The sequence below is a fragment of the Sturnus vulgaris genome, chromosome 3 (genome assembly GCF_052056855.1).
Source record: "Sturnus vulgaris isolate bStuVul1 chromosome 3, bStuVul1.hap1, whole genome shotgun sequence".
NCBI lineage: Eukaryota > Metazoa > Chordata > Aves > Passeriformes > Sturnidae > Sturnus > Sturnus vulgaris.
Genome location: NC_142245.1, coordinates 85168031 through 85192044, shown reverse-complemented (window position 1 = coordinate 85192044; position 24014 = coordinate 85168031). Strand labels below are relative to the sequence as shown.

Below are 24014 nucleotides of genomic sequence, written 5' to 3'. Positions count from 1 at the left end.
ACATTTGGGGAATAATTTTATTTTTATGAAACCTCCATGTTTTTTTAAAATACAGGACTATACTGTAGATACCTGAATCTAAAACAGCTATCATCCTCTAACCCTTTGCCCCTGTTTATGGCCTCCCTCAACAACAATTCCTGGAAATCTTCCAGGGCACAGGACCTCTGAGGACTTTATGGAATATAAGACATATATCAAGTGATGTGTGCTACAAGGTCTTACAGGGATACAGTCAATTAGCTCATTAGTCTACAGTTCCAGATACTATCATATGTATCTGCAATTTATTTTACAGTTTTTACTTCTTGGATGTGGTATATATAAAATAACAGAAATGTGTATTTAAAATACATTAAAGCCTTAGATTTAGAGTCATCTTCTTTTACTTTTCTCACATGACCATCTAAAGTTACTGGCTAATTTGCTGCTATTTATAATAAGATCAGCCTAACAGCATAATTATTGTGCATTTAATGAATTGTTTTTAGAAAGTCTCCTGGTCCTCCATATCATCATTCAAAATTAAAAGGATTCCTTTTTAATTAAGTAGTGGGAGCTGTTCCATGAAATATTGCCAGTGCAGAAATTTCTGAGAAGTCAAATAGTAACTAAAGATAACTGAGACTTGTTAGAAGGGAATGCTAGAATTTTAGATATTTGGAACTTGCTTGCATTATATGATAACATATAAATTAGGTTTCTGACCTTAAAAGAATTGGACTTACAGAGAAAGAAAACTATATCATTATCTCCAGAATATGTAAAAAACTTTCTACCACTTCTATCATCCATTTTAGCCAAACCAGATGATTTTCAGAAATGCTTTAACATATATAATTCTGTTAGGGATATTCTTTAAGATCCTCTGTGTCACATGGCACTGCAGTTCCCAATGATGTTCTCTTCTCCTCCCCATCTAGAATGCTTTGTCTATTCCAGAAGAAAGACAAGGAATGGGCTATTGATATAGCACTACTGAACTCCCCATCAGTACTGCCAGCAGAGTAGAGGCTCAGGTTGGGCAGAAGGCAAAGTTTACAAGCTTGTGCAAAAATGCTCCTCCTTTCGGGAGGCACCAGTTTCCTTCCTTTACTGAGAATTTTCTTTCTAGCATGAAAATGGCAACCATTTCATAAAAGCTGCCTGTAAACAATATTTTTAAATGTTGTCAGTCTTATTCCCTCTTTCTTAATTTTTCCACTTGAACACTGTTGTCTACTACCAGGGATTTTGATATCATTTTTTAGATAAATATTAAGTATCTAATGTGAAGAGCACATCACAGAAGTACTTGTTCTGCCTTCTTCCTTCTTTCTTGATTAGAAGAAAGTCTTTCCTTTGGTTGATTTCTTTTTCCAGAGATCAAGGAAATAAAAACATAATTCACTCCCTTGGGCCTCCTTTTTCTGTCTGGCCTCTGCTCTGGAAAGCATGTAAACATGGGCTGCTGCCTTTCCTGCTCTGGGGCAGCTTTGGGCATTCTTATTAAGTATGTGATTAAGTTCCATCACAATTAGTGTTGCTTTCTTCAGTTGATTTTTCCTAGGGAACTTAGTAAGCAATCAAAGTAAAACAAAATAAGTGAACTATGTACTGAGAGAGAGTCAGCTTGTTGATGTTTTAAAGCAAAAGCAAATTGGAAAGAAAATCAATTATAGGGGTAGTAAAGGGATTTTGTATTTACGGTTCAACAAGCAGGAAAATAATGAGAGCTTATGAAGAGGTGAGGTTTCATGAAACATTTAAACATTTAAACTAGGCTAAGACACATTTCATTTTTATAAAGGGAAATTGCATGAATCACATGAACAGAAACCATGAAGATGTTTGTACATAGGGTAATCTTTGAAGGGAAAAAAGTAACTGAGATTTTGTGAAACATTCTATGCATTATGACATCTGCAGAAATACTATAAAATATGTACAGGATATCTCTATTTTTTTTTTTTTTTGAGAATATAAGCTAAATCCCTAACTCACCACAGTAAATGCTCATACTGAAGAAAGGTACTTCAAAGGCAGGGTAAAGTTGAGTGAAATACACCTACCTTGCAGACACCCTAGGCATTACGTACAGCAGCACAGCAGAGGCTCTATTTGTTCACAAAGGAGGCTGGAAGAACGAATAATGAGAGTATTAAGCTGCTGGTGTTGCTTCTTGAGCTCACTAGCCATATAAAACTAAGGCAGTTTGGAGTCTCATGATAAAGCAGCTGCCTGGATCCCCTGCTGCAGCAGACTATGTATTGGCACCTCCTGCAGGGACAATATGTCCCCCAAAAGCTTTGAATTTTACTTGCCCAGAAGTTAGATGTACTGGATTACCAATTCATTTTCTTTCTCACCACTCACACAGAAAATGATTGCAGAGATGAGTTTGTCACATTTCCCTGCACTGCTGCCCTGGGAAGCCAGAGCAGTTCTGCACTCACATGAGGCTGCTGAACAGGGTGGAGGACAGGCTGTGGAGCCTGTTGGACTTCAGTTCCCGACCCAAACTTTCAATTTTGATAATGGTAGTTAAAAACTATGGCTCAAAGTAACTCAGCACCCGTGAAGATTAGGCACCATCCAATTTTCACTTTCAGTCATACATTTCAATGAAAATCAATCAGACATTTTTTCCCAAACCAGTGTGTTTTTAACCAAGTCAACACAACACTGTGCTGTAACGTGAATAAGTGCAAGTCATATGCAGGCTATCAACTCCAGGCACCTATTGAGGTCTTGACATGTTCTATTGGTTTTGCATGGCTTGGTTCTTAGTAGTGGGGAGGCCACAGAGGTGGCATCTGTGAGAAGATGGGTTCTCAGCCTCAGCAAAATTATTTATATCACCCACATGAAGAACCCTAACTACCACCTTCACAGTCAGAGTAAGATCTAAGTGCTTCTGAAGGCTTCCAAAAAACGAATCAAAAGGTCTATGTTGGGATCACTGTACCAGTCACTATGTCAGAAGCACTTCCATAGGATTATTCATTGTGTTGGCACACACACTTAGTAATGCTGGGTTGTTTTTGCTAGCATATTGCTGTTCCCAGAAAACAAAAAATAATAAATATTTTTGATTCTGTTTAACAAGCAGATAATTACTTAAATGTTACTGACACGAAAGCAAGGAGCTATGAGAGTGATCAGAGAAGCGTCACAGTTTTTCCAATGCCAAAGCATGTTATTAAACAACAGAAAACATTTCTAAGAAAGGACACATACTATTTACAAAAACAATAAATCAACTCTTGTGAATAACTTGCACAGAAATGCAGCTACAGAGTTGTAAATTTTTTTGTTGGTGACTTATAATGTTTTAGAACAGCCTAATTTCTTTGCTCATTCATTTGTTGTGATCACAAATGACTAGCATTTGCATGAAAAATGCATAAATACAGGGAAAAAGAGGGAAATATCAAGACAATTTTACTGACTTGTGCATGGCTGTTCTATTTCTTGGTAATTGCTGCTTTGCTGTGTGATTAAATCAAGGACTGTTTCAGGAAGAAAGAGGAAGAAATTAAAAAGTGGCAAAAACCAGACAGTAGGCCAAAGTAAATAATATCAAAGATTGTAAGACAATGGCAGATGCCTCATCAGTTGGGAAATAAACACATTCTTTGTTTAAGATCAAAACACATACTGAATTCTAAATATGCTGGTACTAGAAAAAGGTCTGGATTGTTAAGTGGACTGACAGCCCTTCTTAAGGAGACATACAGGCGTTTGTCTAAGTGTGTCTTAAAAGACAGTTTGGGTATGATTGAGGCCATATTCCTGAGCTGCCCAAGGAACAGACTCGAAAGCCCTGGTTAGTTTGTGGTAGCAGTTCCTGGAGAGAAAAAGAGACCAGGGCTAACCCTAGGAAAGACTGGCAGCAAAGCCAGGCTCATGCAGAGCAGCTGATGGCCACAGTTCCTTGTGGAGCCCACTTGGACCATGCGCAGCCCCCCCAGTGGAGTGCAGAAGATACAGACAAAGGGTGTGGGGAAGGATGAAGATGTAGATGTGAGCAGGGCTAGACATGAACTGGCACTGGGAGGTCTAGCTGCCCCATTAATGCCTAGGAAGGGCTCTCTCTGGGAACAGACAGCAGTTTGGAGAACATAGCTTAGCCCCGTCTGGGAGCTGACAGAGCTTTGAACAGCTGGAGCTACTAAAGCAGCCAAACTGACCCCAACTCAGCCCTGACCTCAACGATGAACTCGAGAGGGACAGAAGAGATACAAGTACATCTCACCTCATAACTATGTGGTACACAACATGAGCTTCCACTGGAAAAATTCGTAGGAACGTGAACTTTGATTTCAGGGGTGTTTTAAGTTGGAATTTTTCCTCCAAATTGCTACTACGCATTCCCCAAACTTTTTCCCAGGTCTGCTCAGTATCATAAAGAAACATTTATGTTCCCCATAGGAATCAAACAAGGCTATAGCTTTTTCACAATCTTTATTGACCTGTGGTATTGAGTGTCTGCCATAATGAAGGAATTCATATCAGTGGAATATTAAAAAGAAATAAGGTGATTTATTAGGAGCAGCATCTCTTATTAAAGCTGGCTTAAATTTATAAGAATTTTCCAGCATCTGTCTAAAATTTTTGCAGAATTTTTTATCCACAAGGGAGCAACATGGAACACTATAATTGCACCACACAGTTCTCAAAACAGTTCTGCAAAGATATACTTTGGTAAGGAAGCCCTTTTATTAATGACACTGTACTTGGCAAAGGACCCAGGAACCGTATCCGTGAGACAACCATACAGAAACATGTTTATTTTAAACTTTCAGGTTGGAGTCTCCTGTTTCACTGGGTTTAGATGACTATAGCTCTTGTGATCTGAGAAATATTTTTCCAAATTTATACTGGCATAACTGAATAGATTCAAACTTTAGAGAGTCATTGGAAATACCAGTAGCATAAAAAGCTCTGGTTTTAATATGGCACTTATAATTGAGCTGGGAGATTTCCACACTGGAAGAAGTAACTGGAGAGGCTCATCAGATACGATACCTGGAAAGTTAGTGTTGTGGAATACTTAGCATGTCCTGAGATGGTGGTTTAGGTAGTGTATATACCTATCAAATTAATTATAAAGTTTATTTTAGCTAGTGACATTTCTGGGCAGGGATCCAAATGTTATTGAGGCAGGATGGGTGGAGATATATATATTTTATCAATAAGATAAGCCAAGTCAGGAATGAAGATCATGGAAGAATGCAAGGAAAAAACACTCCTGGCATCATTGTAGACATGACTTACAGTAATAGCATGGAAGGAGAGACTTCAAAGTTTTGTATGAAAATTTCACTTTTACAATTTAAAGCTTAATTTTTAATGGTTGCATTTGATTGTTTCATGTGGACTTAAACACTGGCTATAAGCCATCTTTCTTTATTAAGCTGATCTGTCAAAGATGAATTCACCTGTTATTAAAAGCTACAGATGTTTCTCATAAATGAACCAGTTCAGCAACAGTAACCAAAAAAAAAAAAAGTTGCCATGGGTAATGAACTAGCCAGACTCATTAAAAAATAACCCAATCAAAAAATGTATATGGCTGAACATCAAATCTGTGAAGAAAACAATGCATCAATATCAGTTCCTGAAGATGCTGTACAAAACTGTTTATGCCCAGATGGCATCTTTATTAGATTTAGAAGGTACCATGACATTTTCAGGCACTTTTGACTGACAAACACTATTTTTCATCTTTAATTTGCAGTCTTCCTGGAAAAGGAATTTTAAAGAATGTCCTGTAATCATTTGTATCTGACTGTACTTCAAATCTGCCTGTAATTTAAACCCCTGAAATTATTTACTTGAAGTGTTTCTGAATGACTGAACCTGTTGTTTTAAATAACAGCATGAATGTAGGCAGCAACCTCGGACTGGGAAGAAATCTCTGTTACTGAGGGTTACTGAATCCCATTTTTTTTTCTCTGTTCCATGTCACTCATTTTACACTCTCTTCCTCATGAAGCAGACACTTATGTGATGAAATACACTGACCTTGAGTGAAATTCTTCTGGGCACTTGGACTTTTTGCATTTGAAGATGATTTGGGAGGAAAAGCACCTACCTCAAAGAATTTTCCTGCAGTTCACATGCCTGTGAAACATAGATGATATGTGGGCGTCCATGACCCTGCCATTCTTGCTCCATTTGCATTCCAGCACATTTTAAGCTTGTAAACCACTTGGTCATGCATCAGTACCTGTTTTATTTATGTATTGAGGTACAATGGACACTTCTGAGATTTCTCGTTAATTCCCAGATGGCAATTCTGCAGAGGTGATGTTTAGGAAATTATAAAGGATCTACTTTTTTCAGGTAAACAGATACAGTAATTTGGCTTAAGTTCCTATGGCAAAGGAAGCCTGAAATACCTACATGGCTCTGAGGTTTAAGGTGGCAATTATTCATTCTTTGTAAAAAAGTGTTTTGGTTTATCTTCACCTGTAATAAAGTGTTGGGTCATTCCACAGCCAATTTATTAAATGAAATGGATCTTCTCCTTTGTCTTCAATGCCAGGTTGATCCATAATGGTAAAACAGTAATAATACAACATGAGCATCTTTTGATTCTGCCATTACATCTGTTAGTTCACTGCTTTCCCATAAAAGAGAGAATGTGATGAAAAACCATGGGACCTCAGGAATAAACATGCTGGTACTCAGCTATTAATTAGTTTGAAAAACAATAGGGCATTCTTCCTTTCTATTGTTTACTATTTACTCTGGTACTACCAAGACATTTTATGACACAAGCACAGGCACACAGAAGTGCATCATATAGTTCATAAACTGATGGAGGTCTGTCAAGCTTGATATGTAATCTTTTTCCAGAACCACTGTGCAGGCTGTTAGAAAACACTAAGGAAGAGATTTTTTAATTTCTCTTATTTATTCTGCTCTTGTCTTTTGCAGCTGACACCAGTCTTGGAACAGATGATGTTTATGATGACAAAGGGTGCCAGTGTGATGTGTCTGTAGAAGATCTTACCCCTGCTCTTAAAACCGTCATTAGAGCTATCAGGTGAGTAGAAAATACTGAATGAATTAAAATTTGAGCTTTCTTTAGTTAGGATAGTACTAAACTGCATGTCAATTCATAAAATGGTAGTTAGTTGAACTTATTACATGGCTATATTTGTTACATAACTAATGCTAATATATTATGTTTCCTTTCTATTTTAGTTAAATTAAAACATTTTCTCAGTTCTGTTATCAGCTTTTCAATATCTAAAAATGTTACATGATTTGACACAGAAAAGAGAGTAATGGATATTGTTTTCCATTATATTTTATGTTATCCAAACTATGATTTGATGTAATTTTACTGAATATGCATCACCTGGCCTGGAAAAGTTATTTCCTTTAAAAGTATAGGATTTTATTGCATTTCAATATTCCTGAGAATGTCCTATGACTTTTATTGCAAATTTCTTCTAGTAAGAACAGAATAATTACATTTATTCAATTATGCAAAGCCTTGCCTACCACTACCCACTAAACTAAATATAACCCAAATAATTTAAAACAAATAGTCTCCTTTTCCAAGAAAGTAGGGAATTTCATTGAAACTTATAAAGTTACCTGCATTGAAAGTTTAAACGTGTCATTCACCCTCTTGAGATAGCCAAGGCTATTTATCTTCCAAGGTATTTTGAAGTATAAATCCTGACACCCCATAAAGTGTACAGCAACAAGCAAGGTGAGCTCAAGCATTCCCTGTCTGCTGGCAGCAAACCTCAGGTTATGTCTGGGGGTCACCCCACTGGCTCTGCATCACAGTCACATCAGTGTCTAGCACCCTTCTTGGGTGCAGGGAGGTAGGCAGACAGACAGCCAGCAGCCAAAAGGAGCTTCTGCAAAAACCTATGGAAAGACAATGTTTTCCTGTACAGAAACCCTTGCCTGAGTTTTCTCAGCACTATATGAAGAAAAAACTTAGGCTTTTTATCACATAATTTCATGCAGTGATAACCTATGGGCTACTTGTATTTTCTTCCCCTCTTCCACTGAGTAAAATGAAGACAGATCGTGAGTAAGGCTGTTGCTAAAACTTTCTACTAGCAGAAACAGATTGAAAGATCACTGGCAGACATCTTTTCCTACCATTTTTCCAACCTCCCTGGAAATGACCTCACAGGACAATTCAGATACCACGCCTGTGTCCACAGCCAGTACAACTGGCAACCCAAGCGTCACTGCTGAAAACCACCTCTTGTTAGCAATGTTTCAGCAGGTGACAGAAATCCTTTTTTCACAGAGGACACCCACCCACAAGGCAAGCCTATTCCCTCAAATGGAAAATGCTCACATTAGGAACAAGCAGCATAATCCATTGACTTTGGTGTCAAAGATGCTTCTCTGTGATGCTGCATTTTACACTGACTGGATAAGTCTTGGCTCCAGGTGCACCTTGCCACTTGTCCTGGCAAGGGATAATCATTCTTCATACTATCCAAATTCCTTAAGATTGACTTCACTTTTTAATACTTAATTCATGGAGCTCATTTTCTAAGGAGCCACTGGATTGTTCAATGCATCATCTGCATTTTTGCTTGGTGCTCTTGGTCACTATCAGCTCAAATGAAAGCAACCAAATGTGAAGGATATAGCTGGGAAACTTTCTCCACAGTACCATCCACAGAAATGTTCTAATAAGAAGAGTAAAGGTGCAAGATTTGATTGTTTCATACATGTACTATTTAACTGATGAGAATCAAGTTTTTTATATTATCTCCAATTTTTGCTCTGCATGCCTGACCTACTAGAAAAACAACTCATGTCACCACTGAGGCTGAGAGTAAGAATCTCCACTTGCCATCAATTATGAATCTCTCCCATCTCCCTGCAAATGTTAGTGTTTTGCAAGATTACAAGCAACACATGCATCTTGCTTCAGAAACTTACCTTTGTTTGACATCTGTAAAACAGTTATATGCCATGATCTTGAGACTTCTGTATATGCTATACTTTAATCTCTCAAAATCAAGAGACTGATAATTCAGTTCATCAGGTAGCTGATACACCTCTTTCTGATTATTCAGAGTATCTGTTACCAGACTATGCTGGGATCTATGCAAACATCTGAAGAAGGATCTGAGACTCTATATAGTAACTGTAGAATTTCAAGATGATAACATCTGCCTATATGGAAACTTTGTGGCTCGTTTTGAAGTTTGTTTTTAGAAACAGCTTTGAATTGCAAACGCAGTGAGGGAGGGTGAAGGCTAGTTTTTCTTTCATGCTGGTATACAGAAGGAGGCGAAGACAGAAGGCATTTGCATAGTTTTATGACGCACTATCAAAAGACCCCAAATGTAAACACAGACAGTTGAATCCATTCTTGATACATCAATTTGAAAAATTGCTATAGGGGAGATTATCTTTTCCTGCTTAGACCTGGGTACAAATTGTTTTACAAAGACACAAATGGCCCTTTTGTTTTAGGGGGAAATGAAATTAACAAAATTAATTCATGCCTGTGGGTTTACAGAGTAAACCTTTGTAAAGCCTTTGGGTTTACCCCTCTCAGTTTTGGAATCAAAACATTTGGGGTGGGGCTTTTTTTCTGTGCAAGGAGCCTAAAATACGCTGCTCACTCTCAGGTTGGACAGCCTTGTAATAGCAAAAGACAAAAACTGGTTTATTTATAATTTTTCATTTTGGTAATTTCAAAGTCTACTGTGCCAGTTTTGACCTTGTTTACTTATATTTTTTCCAGGACTACTTTACTCTCCAAAACAGCTTTTTAAGTAAACAAACCCCCAAATTTTCATTTTGTTTTAGTCAACATTTTGGTCCTTTCCAAAAAAGACAGGACTCTCAAATAGTCCTACTGAAGACCCGCCAGGCAAACCTGTCTGGTAACATGTCAAGTTCTCAATCTGCTCTCAAAGCCTCCTAAACTGAGTCTTTTAGCTCGTGTGCTGCCTGCTCCATTCCTTCTTACTACACAAGCTCTCTGTCAGGAAATACCAACTGAGGGAGTAGGGAAAGTGAGGAAAATCTGCTTGATGCATTTGCACAATGTTGGGTGAGTAGGGAACAGATGGGTAGTGTGGTGAAATATGGTGTGCACAGCACGCCTTGGGCCCAGTCAGGATCAGTCCTGCCCATCCATGGCCTCTGGCTGGGATCAGAGCAGTGCACAAAGCAATCCTTGCTAGCAGTGCACTGAGTCCGTGTGCCAGCAGGTTGTTCAGCACTACTCAACCGTCCCCAGTTGTTGCACAAAAAGCCATTAATATCCTGCAGAGTTCCTGGAGACTAACAAAAAACATTGCATATTCCAGCTCTGTTAGTTCACAATGATGAATGTGTATAAAAGAGACTAAAAGGAAGATTAGGAAACCTTGTTTCCCTATATTGTGATATCTCTGATCATTTTCCATAGCAAGAAGCACTCATTTCAATAATACTTTCCACATGGAAATGATGGAATTACTATTTATGGAATATAAAATGAGATTTGAGAAGCATAAATAAATATACAATAGAAAATAATTGCAATGGCAGGAAGATGAACATACTGACCTAATAGGTCTTTTCTCTCTTTAACTCCAGTGATTGCAAAGATATGTTTTCATTTGTTGCTAATGAAAAAAAAACCCTGTAGCTAAATGTAATGAAACTTGAGAATTCTAGAGCTGATAAGCTGTATAGTTGAACAGTCATACATATTTAACAGACAAAGAAGGAAAATATAATTTACCATTTATGTTCAGTCTTTATAATGTTCCTGCAACACCTATAAAAGCCATTTTGAATTTATTCAATGTAGTTTTTCAGAACCACCTCTTTCTTTTAAATCCAAACACATTGTTTATTTTCTGCCAGATGGTCTTCAGATCCTAGGCAAGGCTCTTACACATGTGTTTGGCTAGGACGGCACTGTACTTGGGGGAAAATCGTGTTTCTGGCTGCTAGGGGATGAGTCAGGTCAAGACATGAGAGAGAAGACAATTTTGACTCACTTGCCTCACATGTAGAACTGTCTCTGTGTTGGATCCTGCTCTCTTCTGCACATTACAGTTTTACCAGGAAGAAGGGATATTTGGCAAGTTAAGGGTAGAGAGACAGAGGCACCAACACAGCTAGATCTCTATTCACCTGCCTTCCTGATGTAGTAAGTGAGCAAACAATTTGTGGTCGCTTCACCTGGCTATGGACAGAACAACCTACCTGTCTTTTAATATTCAAGGCAGTAACCATGTATGATTCTACCTGAATCCCAGTAGAATAAAGCTCTGTTTCTTCTTGAGATAATTACAAGACTGGCAGGACACAGCTTTGAAAATAATGGCATGGATATGACAGGACTGCACGAAGGATTAGAGATGTTTTAATGTGGTGCCAGTCTCAGGAAAGTGCACTAAATGGCAAGCAAAACAGCTTTTAATACTGGAAGGGGCAAAAAGGAAAGCAAATTAAAATGCAGTGAATGCCAGGGAAGATATGCAACATGCATGTACAGAAAATGCTGTAATTTCAGAGCAGTGCTGATCCTGAATCTGAGAACAGATAAATAAAATGGGTGCTGCTTTTGGCTGCTATGTGTCAGTAAGACAAAAGTTGGTATTGGACCTGTAACTTTCCACAAATTATCGGGGTACATAAAGATTATTGGGAGCTGTGGCTTAGATATTCATTCTAGGCAAAGCATGTTTATATATTGGCCTGCTTCAACAGATGATTTTTTTTCCTGCTCTTCTCTGGTTGTATCACTGAAATAAGCTACTTTTTATGACTAATTCTCACCAGAACACTGTCATGCATGTGGCTTGGGTGGGCTTACAACCGCCTATGGCCTGTCACATTAGATTTGAGTCATAAAACACCACTTGCTGCACGGCGCAGAGCGATTTAAACACTAGAGAAGTTTTAAAAAGCGGTGGGGCCTGGGGGGCCTTGCCCTCAGCGGCGCGGCCTGACGGGCCTTGTGACGGGCCTTGTTCGCCCCCTGCTGGTGCCGCCGGGAAAGGCAGCCCGGGCCGGCCGGCCGAACAACTGAGCTGTGCGTGACTTGGTGCTCAGTTCCCCTTTTTTGTACGAGTAGGTTACTGCAACTACCTCTGCTTTTATCCCACAGGAGCTCGCAGTCTGCGTAGTTGTACATAATCTATCAGGATGGGTGTCCCGTACAATGGCTCAATGGGTAAAAGTGACCGTAACAACCATCTAGTCCCGACCACCCTGCTATGGGCGGGGTCACCTCTCACTTGGTCGCTCCAAGGTTGCTTGAGTCTTGAGACCGGCTTACCCATCCAGCCTAGCCTTGAACTCTGCCAGAATCGGGGCATCCACAGCTTTCCTGGGGGATCTGCTCCACAGCCTTACTGCCCCCACAGAAGAACGTTAATTACACAGTGATTTCTAGACATAGGAAGCCAACGGGGTTTTTACAACTGACACTAAATAACCATGGAGATTCAACCAAATTTAATAACTGCAAAATAGTCGCAAGGCTCCATCACTGAAAGAATTCAGTTTTTCTTAATTAACTTGCAAGCTTTTAAAATGACAGTGTTTTAATCGTTCAATGTTTTTTGCAGTTAATGTAAAATTTTGCATACTTGAAGAAAAAGAAGTAAGCAGTATGGGTCTATTCCAAACCCTGCTGAAGTTAATTAAGATGTAATCACATGAGCTAATACCTAAACCAGAAACAGTACAGTTACAGCTCATTGATAACAGCTGTGATGCTTTCAATTCTGTTTGACTTCTGAACATTATGAACAAACCACCTTGAAAATCAAAAAAAGTGTTATAAAGCTGCAAAGTAGTAGTGAAGACTTTTGTGCTAACTGATTAAGAAGCTTCCATGGTTGTTAATATAAATTCGTCTTCCCATGGTTGTTAATATAAATTAGTCTTCTGCCTCTTCCCTTGTAAAATCACCCAGTTGTGGTAAATTCAGTTGTCTTCAATTATGCCAATAATTGTCTGGCTCTTCTTTTCTAATAGAGTTTCCTATTTTTATTTTATTAAATGCATGAAGTAAAACATTGTGACCACCGGAACATAATAATAACAACAACAGAACTATTATACTGTCTCGTATGTCACCTGCATTATTCACTCTTTGTAACCTCAATAAAGAACTAGATTCAGAAGATTAGGTTCTCAAGGTCTTATAAACCAACACCTTGGCATAATTTGACAGCTAAAAAGAAAAAGAAATCTGCATCCCAGATTCATCACAGCTTCATAGACTTCCAGATTTCAAAAGATACCAAAAGCCATTGGTCTGTAGAGCTAGCTGGCAATACAAAAAAGGAAAGTCCATGATCAATAATATATTTGCAAGTGCATGGAGATCAGTCCTGAAGTGTCAAGTTGATGGACTGCTCCTAACATGCCATCTCCATTTCTAATTCCTATAATCAGAATCACAGTTCAAGTTGTATACCAATGACAATCACATTTTTAACTGAAAGTTACCAGAATGGGAAATATGAACAAGCTAAGTACTGTGAGAAAAGGCTAACATTATCTGTAAGAATATTTATGTATGGTACAAAAATCAGTAGAGGATCACTATATACTATCAATGCAACTCTATATACCTGTTATCATAATGTCTGTCCTGGCTATATGAAGTATGGCTTTTCTAAATTCCACTAAAACATTAATAATCTATTTTTATCAGAGAGCGGGAATCATGTTTTGGGGTTTTATTATAATTTGTTGTCTTACAGCTGCTAAATACATATCATAATAAACACAGTGGGAATATATTATAATTAATATTGGCATTTGGGATAGGATACCAATTACAGTCTGTGTTTTTTCAATTGCAATGGACAGCAAATATCAGCAGTTTGGCCCTAATGGGAATTCTTAAGCTCTGCAGCACAGGCCAGAATGGCTAATCCTGATCCCTTGTCTTCTCTCCCAATTCTTAGGTAAACCAAAGAAAACTTCAGGTTCAACCAGGTGACCAGGAAAATCATCTCACTGTCATTTACTTTCCAAATTTGTCATTTTTATTGTTTAAAATTTACAATTTAATATCAAGCTTTCCATTCTAAGAGCTACTCAGGGGACATCCCATGTTCATGTCACATAACAGAGAAACTTGTGCAAGACTCACGTAAAAATATGTATGCCATTCGTCAGTTTTGGATATTTATTGTTATCTGAAACCTTACTATTCTGTAGTAAAGTTCAAGGAAAAACTCATGAATGCTAATTAAGCAATAATTCCTATATATTCCAGCAGGGAACAAACAAGGAAACTTCTCTTCAGCCTCCAAAATTTGATCTTAAGTCAGTCAAATAAGTTGAAAACAAATATTTAGGCCTGAATGTTAATTAAAAAATAAAAACAGATGAAAAATTAATTGGATGGTTTTTTCTCCCACAAAGAGGAGAGCAAGGAACTAAAAATTAACACCAGAACAAGAATACTGTTATTTTTATTTGTGTAATCAATTCATTAAAGAAATCTTTCCTGTAACAAGAACAGAAGTATCTTATGCACAAATACAGCAGGCATGATATTTCACTTAAATCAGTAAAACTAATCCCAGGTTTAGGTCAAGCATGTACTTCGGTACCTTTCATATCAAGTACCTAGGATTAAAAAGTCAAACAGGTATATACTGATATACTAAAAATGCTCTGCAGTCTTTAAAACAGTGTTACCTGATCTTTCAAGCAATTCAAAGACAGCTACAGTGCATTTGTACTTAAAAAAAGAGCCATGTGAAAGTTTACCTGCACAAGCTGTATTGAAAATACCTTCCATTTAAAAAGAGCTATCAAATTTTGTCAGTGAAATATGTTGGTTGAAAATTAACCTATAAAATGCTTTCGCCTCACAGAATTATGAAGTTTCATGTTGCAAAGAGAAAGTTTAAGGAAACGCTTCGCCCATATGATGTCAAAGATGTCATTGAACAGTATTCAGCAGGTCATCTAGACATGTTATGCAGGATTAAGAGTCTTCAGTCACGGTAAGGAAAGAATTAAACTCTGCATAAGCATCTAATGTCATTCGCTGCATAAAATATATTGGCAAAGTTTAACATTTCCATGTTACGCAGCCTCTCTTTCTGTAAACACAGCTGAGCCAGAAATTGAATTGTGGACAAAACAAAAAAAAAAACATGTATCCAATTTTTTCTCAGAAAATGGAAGTCTGAACAATAGAAAAGGTAATACTTTATCTGTAAAGTCCATTTGTAAACAAGGAATTTAGTCAAAAGGGTAAGGAAAACATTGAGATCTGCCTCTTTCCCATCCAATACTTCCTCTTTTCACATAAAAGAAATTGAGAACTACTGGTAATGTAGTATTTATGTAGGTCTTATGTTAGAGATTCCCAGCAGTAGTAATTAAAAAAAAAAAACAAAGAGCATTACATCATATTAATCATTATCAGAGAAGGTTAGGGATTCCTGCTTCAAACTGACAATTCTCCCAGGAGTGGATGTTGTTAGGATGGGAGAGCTGGGAGCAGAACTGGTACGTCTGTTTCTCCATAACATCAAGTGCCTGGAGAGGCCCCGTCCTCTTTCCCCATTTCAGCAAGTATAGCCCTGGCTTTCCCAGATAATGGTTAAGTTCTGGCTCATGGTTAGTGCCAACAAAAAAGAAAAGCAGCCTAATATGCTCAAAAATCACTCATTTTTTTTTTTTTTCCCTTAATTAATAAAAATATGTTTGTCTTCTTCCTTGAGTTCTTTCCTGAAGTACTGTGATTTATATGGCAAATACTTCCATATCTATGCCAGTTCCAAGAATGGCAACAGCTTTTGATTTCTCTTACAGTGTTGACCAAATTCTTGGAAAAGGACAAATCACAGCAGATAAAAGAAGCAGAGAAAAGAATCCTGCAGAGCATGACACAACAGATGACGTCAGTATGTTAGGGCGGGTAGTCAAAGTGGAGAAACAGGTAGAGTGATTATCTGTGTTAACTTGTCTTGCTTTATTGCTCTTGCCTTTTCTGTGTTTTATTGCCAGTTTCAAAACCTGAACAGGTAAATTTTTTTTTCTAATATCTGTTTTGTTTATACATTGAAATAAAAATTATATTAATTGTATTACCTTAACCTTTTCTCCTCTTTTCTCAGCTTGCTTATTAAAAATGTGCATGGCTTCTGACATTCTTTTTCAAGGCTCAATAGTACACATCAAGCTACTTCCATTTTTCTCTTCAGCAGTTACATTTTCCCTTTGCTTGGCTTCCAGATATTTTAAATTAGTATTTGGCACTAATGTTGACCTTTTCCTCTCATATAGGTACAATCCATTGAGTCAAAACTGGACTGTCTATTAGATATTTATCAACAAGTTTTGCGAAAAGGATCTGCATCTGCGCTCACTTTGGCTTCATTTCAAATGCCAGCTTTTGAGTGTGAGCAGACTTCTGATTATCAGAGTCCATCAGACAGCAAAGATTTGTCTAATTCTGCACAACTTAGTGGATGTGTATCCAGATCAGCTAGTGCCAATCTGCCTCGTGGCCTACAGCTTATACTGACACCAAATGAATTTAGCACTCAGGCTTACTATGCTTTTAGTCCAGCTATGCATAGTCAAGCGACACAAGTGCCAAATGATGGACCTGCAACAGTTAATAATATATCAAACCAAATAAATCAGACAACTAAGCCAGCAACTCCGACAACATTACAAATACCACCTTTCTCATCGATGAAGCATATCAATAGGCCTGAGCCCATTCATATTATTCCTGTAACCACACAGGAAAATATTTCTAATGTCACCGCTTGCCTTGTTGCATCAAAGGATAATGGACAAGTTGCACAGCCCAGTGCAACAAAGGATCTCACATGGAGAAAAAGTCTGGATACAGAAGGGGAACCTTTGCTCTCAGTTAAACCTGTGGTGCAAATGGATTTAGGAAAATCTTTATCTGTACAAAACCTTATACAGTCAACAGAAGAACTGAATATACATATTGCTGGCAGTGACTCCAGTGGTTCCAGAGGTAGCCAAGATGTATACTCCAAATGGAGGGAGTCAAAATTATTTATAACAGATGAAGAGTTGGAGACAGAGGCAGGGACAGAGACTACTGAAGCCATCTCGCGCCCATTAGTGGAAACAACTCTCTCTGCTGACTCTCTAAGGACTGGAATATCAAGATCATCTCAAAACATCTGCAAGCCAGGGGATGGTACAGAAGCACTCAATCTGCTCCACGTCAAACTTAAATAACTTCTGGCTTTCTTCATTGGCTGGGTCATTCTTCTAGTCATACATATCATAGCATGAACTGTTTTGAAAGCCTTTTTAATAAGATAAAATCACAAAAATCAGGATGAATCTGCAAAGCAGTTGAATGAGCCCATATTTCCTAGTTGCATGAAAATGCATGTCTAACCAAATTTACACCTACAGTACAGCAGCCTTTCATGTAGTACAGTAGGTTTTAATAATGAGTTGCCTACAAAGCTAATGCTGCAGGATGTATCAAAAAACAAAATTTTGAGAATTTAGACCTTGTGCTGTTTCTACGGGGCAGAAGTAAAAATCTTAAGGTTTAAAGCACTTTGCTTCTGAACTAATTAATTATATATATATGATGTCCTGATTTAGATGATAGTTTATGTTTACAACAAAAAGATTATCTACAGCTGCTAGCAAGGTACCAAGGAAATGAGTAACAGGGGGTTAGAAATGGCTGCCAGTCGCAAGATACACACATTAACTCATCAGTAATCAGTTATTGAAGAACAGTATGTTAATATGTGATTTTTGGTGATTTAGTGCTGTGGCAGAAGTACCTGACACACCACTGTCACATTGTTCTTTAAAACAAGAATTATTTTGTTACAAAAGGTTTGTATTTTCAGGATTGGGTCTGGCATCACAAGTGGATAACGTGGGTGACTGCACTGAAAATTCAAGGGAATCTCTCCTTCTTCCAGTCTCATTGAGAAGCTGACTTGTGAATCTGAACCATTCTGGCAGCAGTGGGTGAGGGAAGGAAGCAGGTACTGCCTTTATTGTAGAAGCAATATTTCCTTCTTGTGAAAATTTTGGCAATTTTCCTTGTAGTCTCAACCTGGTATTATGACAGCACTTTCATAAGGCTGGGCAAGAAGGGGAAATGAGGAAATGAAATGTAGAGTAATACTAAAGAGGACAGAACAGGAAGGAGAAAGACAACACAATAATGGGAAAATAAATAAATAATAATATAGATATAGATGGGCAGGAAGGGAAATAATCCCAGAAAATAAAGCAAGAAAGGCAAAGAAGGAAAAAGTTACGTTTGGTTTTTTTTTTCACAGATATTGAGTATTATTAAAACTAAATTTAAAAATAATAATTTAAAAAAGGCATGTAGGTAATCAGACATAGAAATAGAAGTAGAGAAAACCATCTTAACTAAAAAAAAAAATAAGGCAAGAGCTTGCTGCTTTTTTAATAAAAGGGGAAGAGGAGAAAGGGAAAATGGTCCCACTCTTGTAGCTCAACACTGTGTCCCAACTACAGTCATTTCTTGTGAACTTTCCAACACAGGACTCTCAGACCCCTTCCTGCTAAAACCCAGGTTTTCAAATTCAAAGCTTACATCAGACTGAGCATTCCTGCCTGATACAGCCTCTTTTTTTTTCTCACTCTAGCCTACACTTCACTTCTGCTGAGGTGTAGAAGAAGTGTTAGTGCCTGCCTGCACAACCCCAGCAAGACTCTCCCATTGGGAGAACCCTTGCAGACCCTAAACGGGCTTTCACTCTTCCAGCTGAATAAGGTTCCTGTGTGTTGCCTCCTGCAGATTTACACCTCACCTGCACCACAGGCTTGTAGACAACCCAGCTTGGGCTCAGCTTCCCTCTAGCAGCAGGAATACCGAATGTACGGGTGTGCCAGTGCCAGCTCACTCAGGGCAGTGTTTTCTCAAGGTCCAGACCCGCTGGGAACTCGCTATGTACATCAAAAAATCACTTCAGTCTTAACTGTGGCTAAATGCTGTGGATTGTATTGTGAAGGAGCTGATCTGTTTACTATGAAACCATTGTAACTTCTGCTTCCATTTGCTTTGCCGAAGTATTCCTGGATGTTACATGACGACTTTATTATGTGAAAGTACATGCAAACTGTAGAGTGTATATATTGTGTCATTATACGGGGTCCATGGATGGTACACTGTGTTCCATGGCTTATGCCGGAGCAAACTTCAGTTGTTAAATCCTGAAAGACACCTTGAAGCACAATTTCCTCACCGTTGATTTGCCATATAATTCACCACATTCAGCCTTTCCTCTTTTCTTTTATGTGCAATCTGACCATACCGAAGCCTGATTACAACAGCAATTTTGTGAGGATAAATACATTTTTTTCCACATCTCAGTTCACTTAACTGTTAACTTATTTGAATGTCTGCAGTTTATCCAGACAGATATGTAAGTTTAAAGTATTGAAATTTTTAAAATTTAAAATTGTTTTTTTAGGCTAGTTTTTTCCTTTTTCCTGTTTATGGTGCCTTTCTTGCCTTTCATGTGAAGCCTCCTGCTGAGCTAAGCATAAATGTGCAGTTAGGTTCAGCTAAGGAGCAAGCGACTGGGCACACGGCAACTGTGTGTCCACAGTGAAACGCCCCCGAAAAAACAAGGCATCGTGAATTGGACACCACTCTTCCACCTCCATCTGCAGGAGCAGATGGTTGCACCCCCATTGCACCCAGAAGGCGTCGATGGGAGAACTGAGCAATGGCCCCTGCCTGCCCTGATTCCACACAGAAACAGGGCCTTGGGGTTTGCTGATAATTTATCTCACGGAAACTTGGTATTTTTGCCTTAAATGACATGCTTGAGTCCTCCTAACTTAATTTATTTAATACAATTTTGTGCACAAAAGAATGAGTTCTATAAATTATGTATGAAAATATTAATGTCTTTACAAAGTACTGATAAATCCAGAAGATCTTATCTTTTCAAATTAAGGTTTAAAATTCTTTTTTCTTTTATGCTCACCATTGTTATTTTTGTAGATGCAAGTCTTATCATGTAGGGTTTTTTAACATAATATTGATAGAAAATAGAAAGAGTAGTGAATATATGAAATTTTAAAGAGGAAGAATTGTTTGTTTGGATTTTTATAAGCTTTACTCGTATTTCCTCATGAGGATTATCTATGCTTTCTCTTTAAAAGACAGTGTCACCACTGACAGTCATTCATTGATTTCACAAAAGAAGGGCCTATCTGGCTTTTCAGGTTTTGTCCTGAGCTCCTTATTAAAGTCCAGCTCATGACAACTAATAAGAATTGTTCATGAGTCAGGACAAATAATATTTTTTTTCTGATTTACAATACACTTGAGAATTCTTTAAAGAGAGAAGTTGAAATTAAGTAAGAGCTTCAGGACTCAAGCCTTATCTAAATAACTTTTCTGGTCAGCATGTTCTTCTACCTGAATGGAGAGAGAGCTGAAAAGAATGGTTTCAATTACTATTATTTGTTTAAAAATTTGTATTTGCTCCTGGCTTATATGACCTATATTTTTATTTAAACATGAATACGATGTTTTAGCCTAGGGTTCAAGATTGCAAAGATCATACACTTTTATTTACAGTGCCCACAGTTGCTCCATATGTTTTTGAGATACTCAGAGTGACTGCTCTCATTATAGTATGGTGATGAGTAATTCACCTGCTTTTCTGTGATAAGTCAAATCATGCTGAATTGCTGATATATAGTAGAACATCTGTTGTACAGTAGTATTTCTGGATTGGGACCTGCAATCCTTACTCAAGCAAAAATTCTATGGAATTCATTCATTCTATGAAATTCAAGAATTTTTCTTGAATTGGGAACTCAGATTCAAATCCTGATTTTGTTGGGCATCTGTTTGAAGTGAAAATGGTAATATTCCAGTTATTTCCTGAGGAAACTAATACTTAGCTGAATTTACTCTTGTCACATTGACTATATAAAAAATAACGCACAAAGTACTGATATAAAAAGGGAAGGAGAGAAGGGACATTTTTTAAAACCGCAGAGAAAATCAGAATATTCAGAAAATAGGAATAAGCAGGAAAAGAAAATATAACAGCAAAGGAATGGAGAAAAAAGAGTTTAAACACCCAAGTCTAAATTCATCCTTGGATGGCTTCACTGACTTCAATGAATTCACTGCCCAACTGGGTGAAGCTCAGCCTCCGTTGGGATAATCAGACTCAGTTCCACTGACCTTACAGGAACTGAACCATCTGTACCAGAAATGAACTTGCCTCTCTGGGCCAACTTTTATCCTGACTCATATGTCATGCAATCCTTTTGGATTCACTAGGTTTGAATGAAATATGGAAATGAATTTGTCCCAGGTATTTCTGCTTCACATTTTTTTTCCAAGTGTGTTAATTGACTTTATTCAAATGGTTACAACATCACACAAAGTGCTGTCACTGTCTAAAAAGATTAATTTGTTTTTGAAATAAGACTTGTCCCCTGCAACGTCAGTGGAAGCATGTAATATTTCCCTGTCCATTCATCTGGATGCAAATGTGGCCATTCATTCAGCTGTGGCCACACACAGGACAATTCCAGACATATCCAATGTCATCTGCTATTGGAAGCATTTTTGACTTCTTTGAAAGACAAAAAGAAAGTTTCATAGCAGGCTTAGAAAGCATGAGGCTGCTTCCACTGACACTGCAACATTAGCCAGTACATTACAATGTTAATTGTAAATTCCTGATGAAGTTGAATCCATATTGTTGTTAATAAAAATGACTTGAAAAGTACTGTGACTACTGGGTTTTTTTCTTACATAAAAGATTATACAATGTGACCACATATCAGGCACAGAAAGAAAAAACAATTAAGCTTGCTGCTTATTGTTTGCTTTTGAAGGTTTTTAATTTTTTAATAAGTGAGCCAAAATACCACAAAGGAAGTTTATTAGAATAAAATGTGCAGAAAGCAGTCTGACATGTTCAGTTTCTGCTAACTGTTTACAGCAGTTTACTTTCACTTAATATTGCCGCTCCTCTATGAAAATGAGCTTGGAAATTATTGTTGCCTTCCTTGTTTGATAAATGGCAATGGATTCAGGATTGGCAATCAGGGGTCTGTGTGAGGAGCAGGATTTCTCATGGAAGGCACATCTGTCATGTCAGTTGAACCTGAGGCCTAGGTGAAGCCATTTTTTCTGCATTTGACCATGAAAATTGCTGTAGAATGTTACTGCGCCAAACCTGAAACAGTCATTTGCAAGACGCCTACTTTCACCACTGGGCTCTTCCTGTAGCCTGGCTGAAGACAAGCTTCACTATCTGAGTGCAAAATACTAAATATAGAGAGGCTGTTCTTGTGGTGAAGTCACTGCTTCTGTGAAGGCTTCAAGATCGGATGCAGATATCTCTGTGTGCAGGTGATCCCCAGCCTCTCTGAGGAACATCATCTTAAGCCAGAAAGGGAGGTTTTCCATGTCAGCCAATGTAAACACTACCAAACTCTGCCTAAGAATAAACACAGGACAGGAAAAGAAGCAAATGTACACATTCTCTTCATTTGTTAAAGCAGGCAGCCTTGCTTCCTGTGTGCACAGAGCTGCTAGGGAAGGGTCAGAAGACAGCAGGGAGTAGTTTTTGCTCTTGGGTTACCTGGCAGATTGCCACGACCAGGTACAGGTGGTGATGTGTATCCATAAAGACACATACATAAATGTTCCCTGTTCTGTACAATACGAATCCAGGACCCTACCTAACACCCATTTAGCATTTTTTTTTAGTATGATTGACGGGGCTAACAGCTCTTTTTTGTTTTGATTTGGTTTTCTCTATTTTTTTCACAGTGGTAGTAACCAAGCACTGGCATAGTTTTCTCAGGGAGGTTGTAGAATCTCTATCCTTGGAGAAAGTCAAAAGCTACCTTGGCAACTGGCTCTTGGTATCCCTGCTTGAGCAGAGGGGTCGAACCAGATGGCCTCCAGAGGCCTTTGAGCTCAGCTGTTCTGTGATGCTGTTTCCAGTAGTGTATCAGCAGTAGTACATTGAGTATATCGAACATATAATGTCATTAAAGCATCATCAAGGCTTCATTTGAGATTAAACATTATGACTTCACTTAAAAAATCAGACTGCAGTGTATCAGGATGACACCAGCCTGGGCACCTGGTAAAACTACACAGTGCCATCCTCACTCCCTTGCCTCCCCTGAGGCTGCCTGCCTTCCCCCTCCACTGTACAGACTTTGGGGACTTCTCACATGTTCTCAACTATGTTCTTGCCTCTGTTTCTCCTCCTCAGCTAAGCCCAACCCAGGGCCACCCCGTGCTGGCAGAGGAGCGGGGAGAAAGGAAAATCTGAAAATATCAGCAAGTATGGCCAGCAGAGCCAGGGCAGTGATTGTCCCTCTAGAACTCAGTACTGGCAAGGCCATGCCTCAAGTTCTCTCTCCAGTTCTGGGCCCCTTGCCACAGGAAAGACATTGAGGTGCTGGAGCGAGTCCAGAGAAGGGCAACAAGGCTGGCAAAGGGTCTGGACCACAAGTCCTGTGAGGAGCAGCTGAGGGAGCTGGGGTTGCTTATCCTGAAGCAAAGGAAGCCCAGGGAGGCCCTTATGGCTCTCTACAGCTGCCTGACAGGACAGTGTAGCCAGGTGGGTGTCAGCCTCTTCTCCCAGGCAATCAGTGACAGGACAAGAGGACACAGAAGTGTCCTAAAGTGTGCCAGGGCCGGTTTAGATGACACGTTAGGAAGAAGTTCCTCACAGGAAGAGTGATTGGGCATTGGAACAGGCTGTCCCAGGAGTGGGAGAGTCACTGTGCTCGAACTGCTTAAGGAAAGATTGGACGTGGCACTCAGTGCCATGGTCTATTTGACAAGGTGGAGTTCGATCACAGGCCGGACTCGATGACCCCACAGCCTTTTCCAACCTAAGCGATTCCACGATCCCGGAAAAGACAGCAGGGGCAGCCACCCAACCTCCCGCCCCCCCTGCGGAGCCAGCCAATCACAGCTCAGAGAGCGGCCCGCCCCGGCCAATCAGCGCGCCCCGGGCTTGAAACGCGCCAAGTCC

At 38.8% G+C, this 24014-nt stretch overlaps 1 protein-coding gene across 1 annotated transcript in view; it reads left to right on the top strand.

Annotated features, from left to right (window-relative positions):
- The window catches only part of KCNQ5 (potassium voltage-gated channel subfamily Q member 5), a 277602-nt gene extending 255865 nt beyond the window's left edge, over positions 1-21737 (top strand). The window contains exons 11-14 of the mRNA XM_014870228.2: positions 6928-7036; positions 14838-14969; positions 15787-15913; positions 16261-21737. Of these exons, the coding sequence (XP_014725714.1) occupies positions 6928-7036; positions 14838-14969; positions 15787-15913; positions 16261-17202 (1310 nt within the window). The 3' untranslated portion in view covers positions 17203-21737. The remainder of the gene's footprint in view (positions 1-6927; positions 7037-14837; positions 14970-15786; positions 15914-16260) is intronic.
- Positions 21738-24014: the final 2277 nt, after the last annotated feature.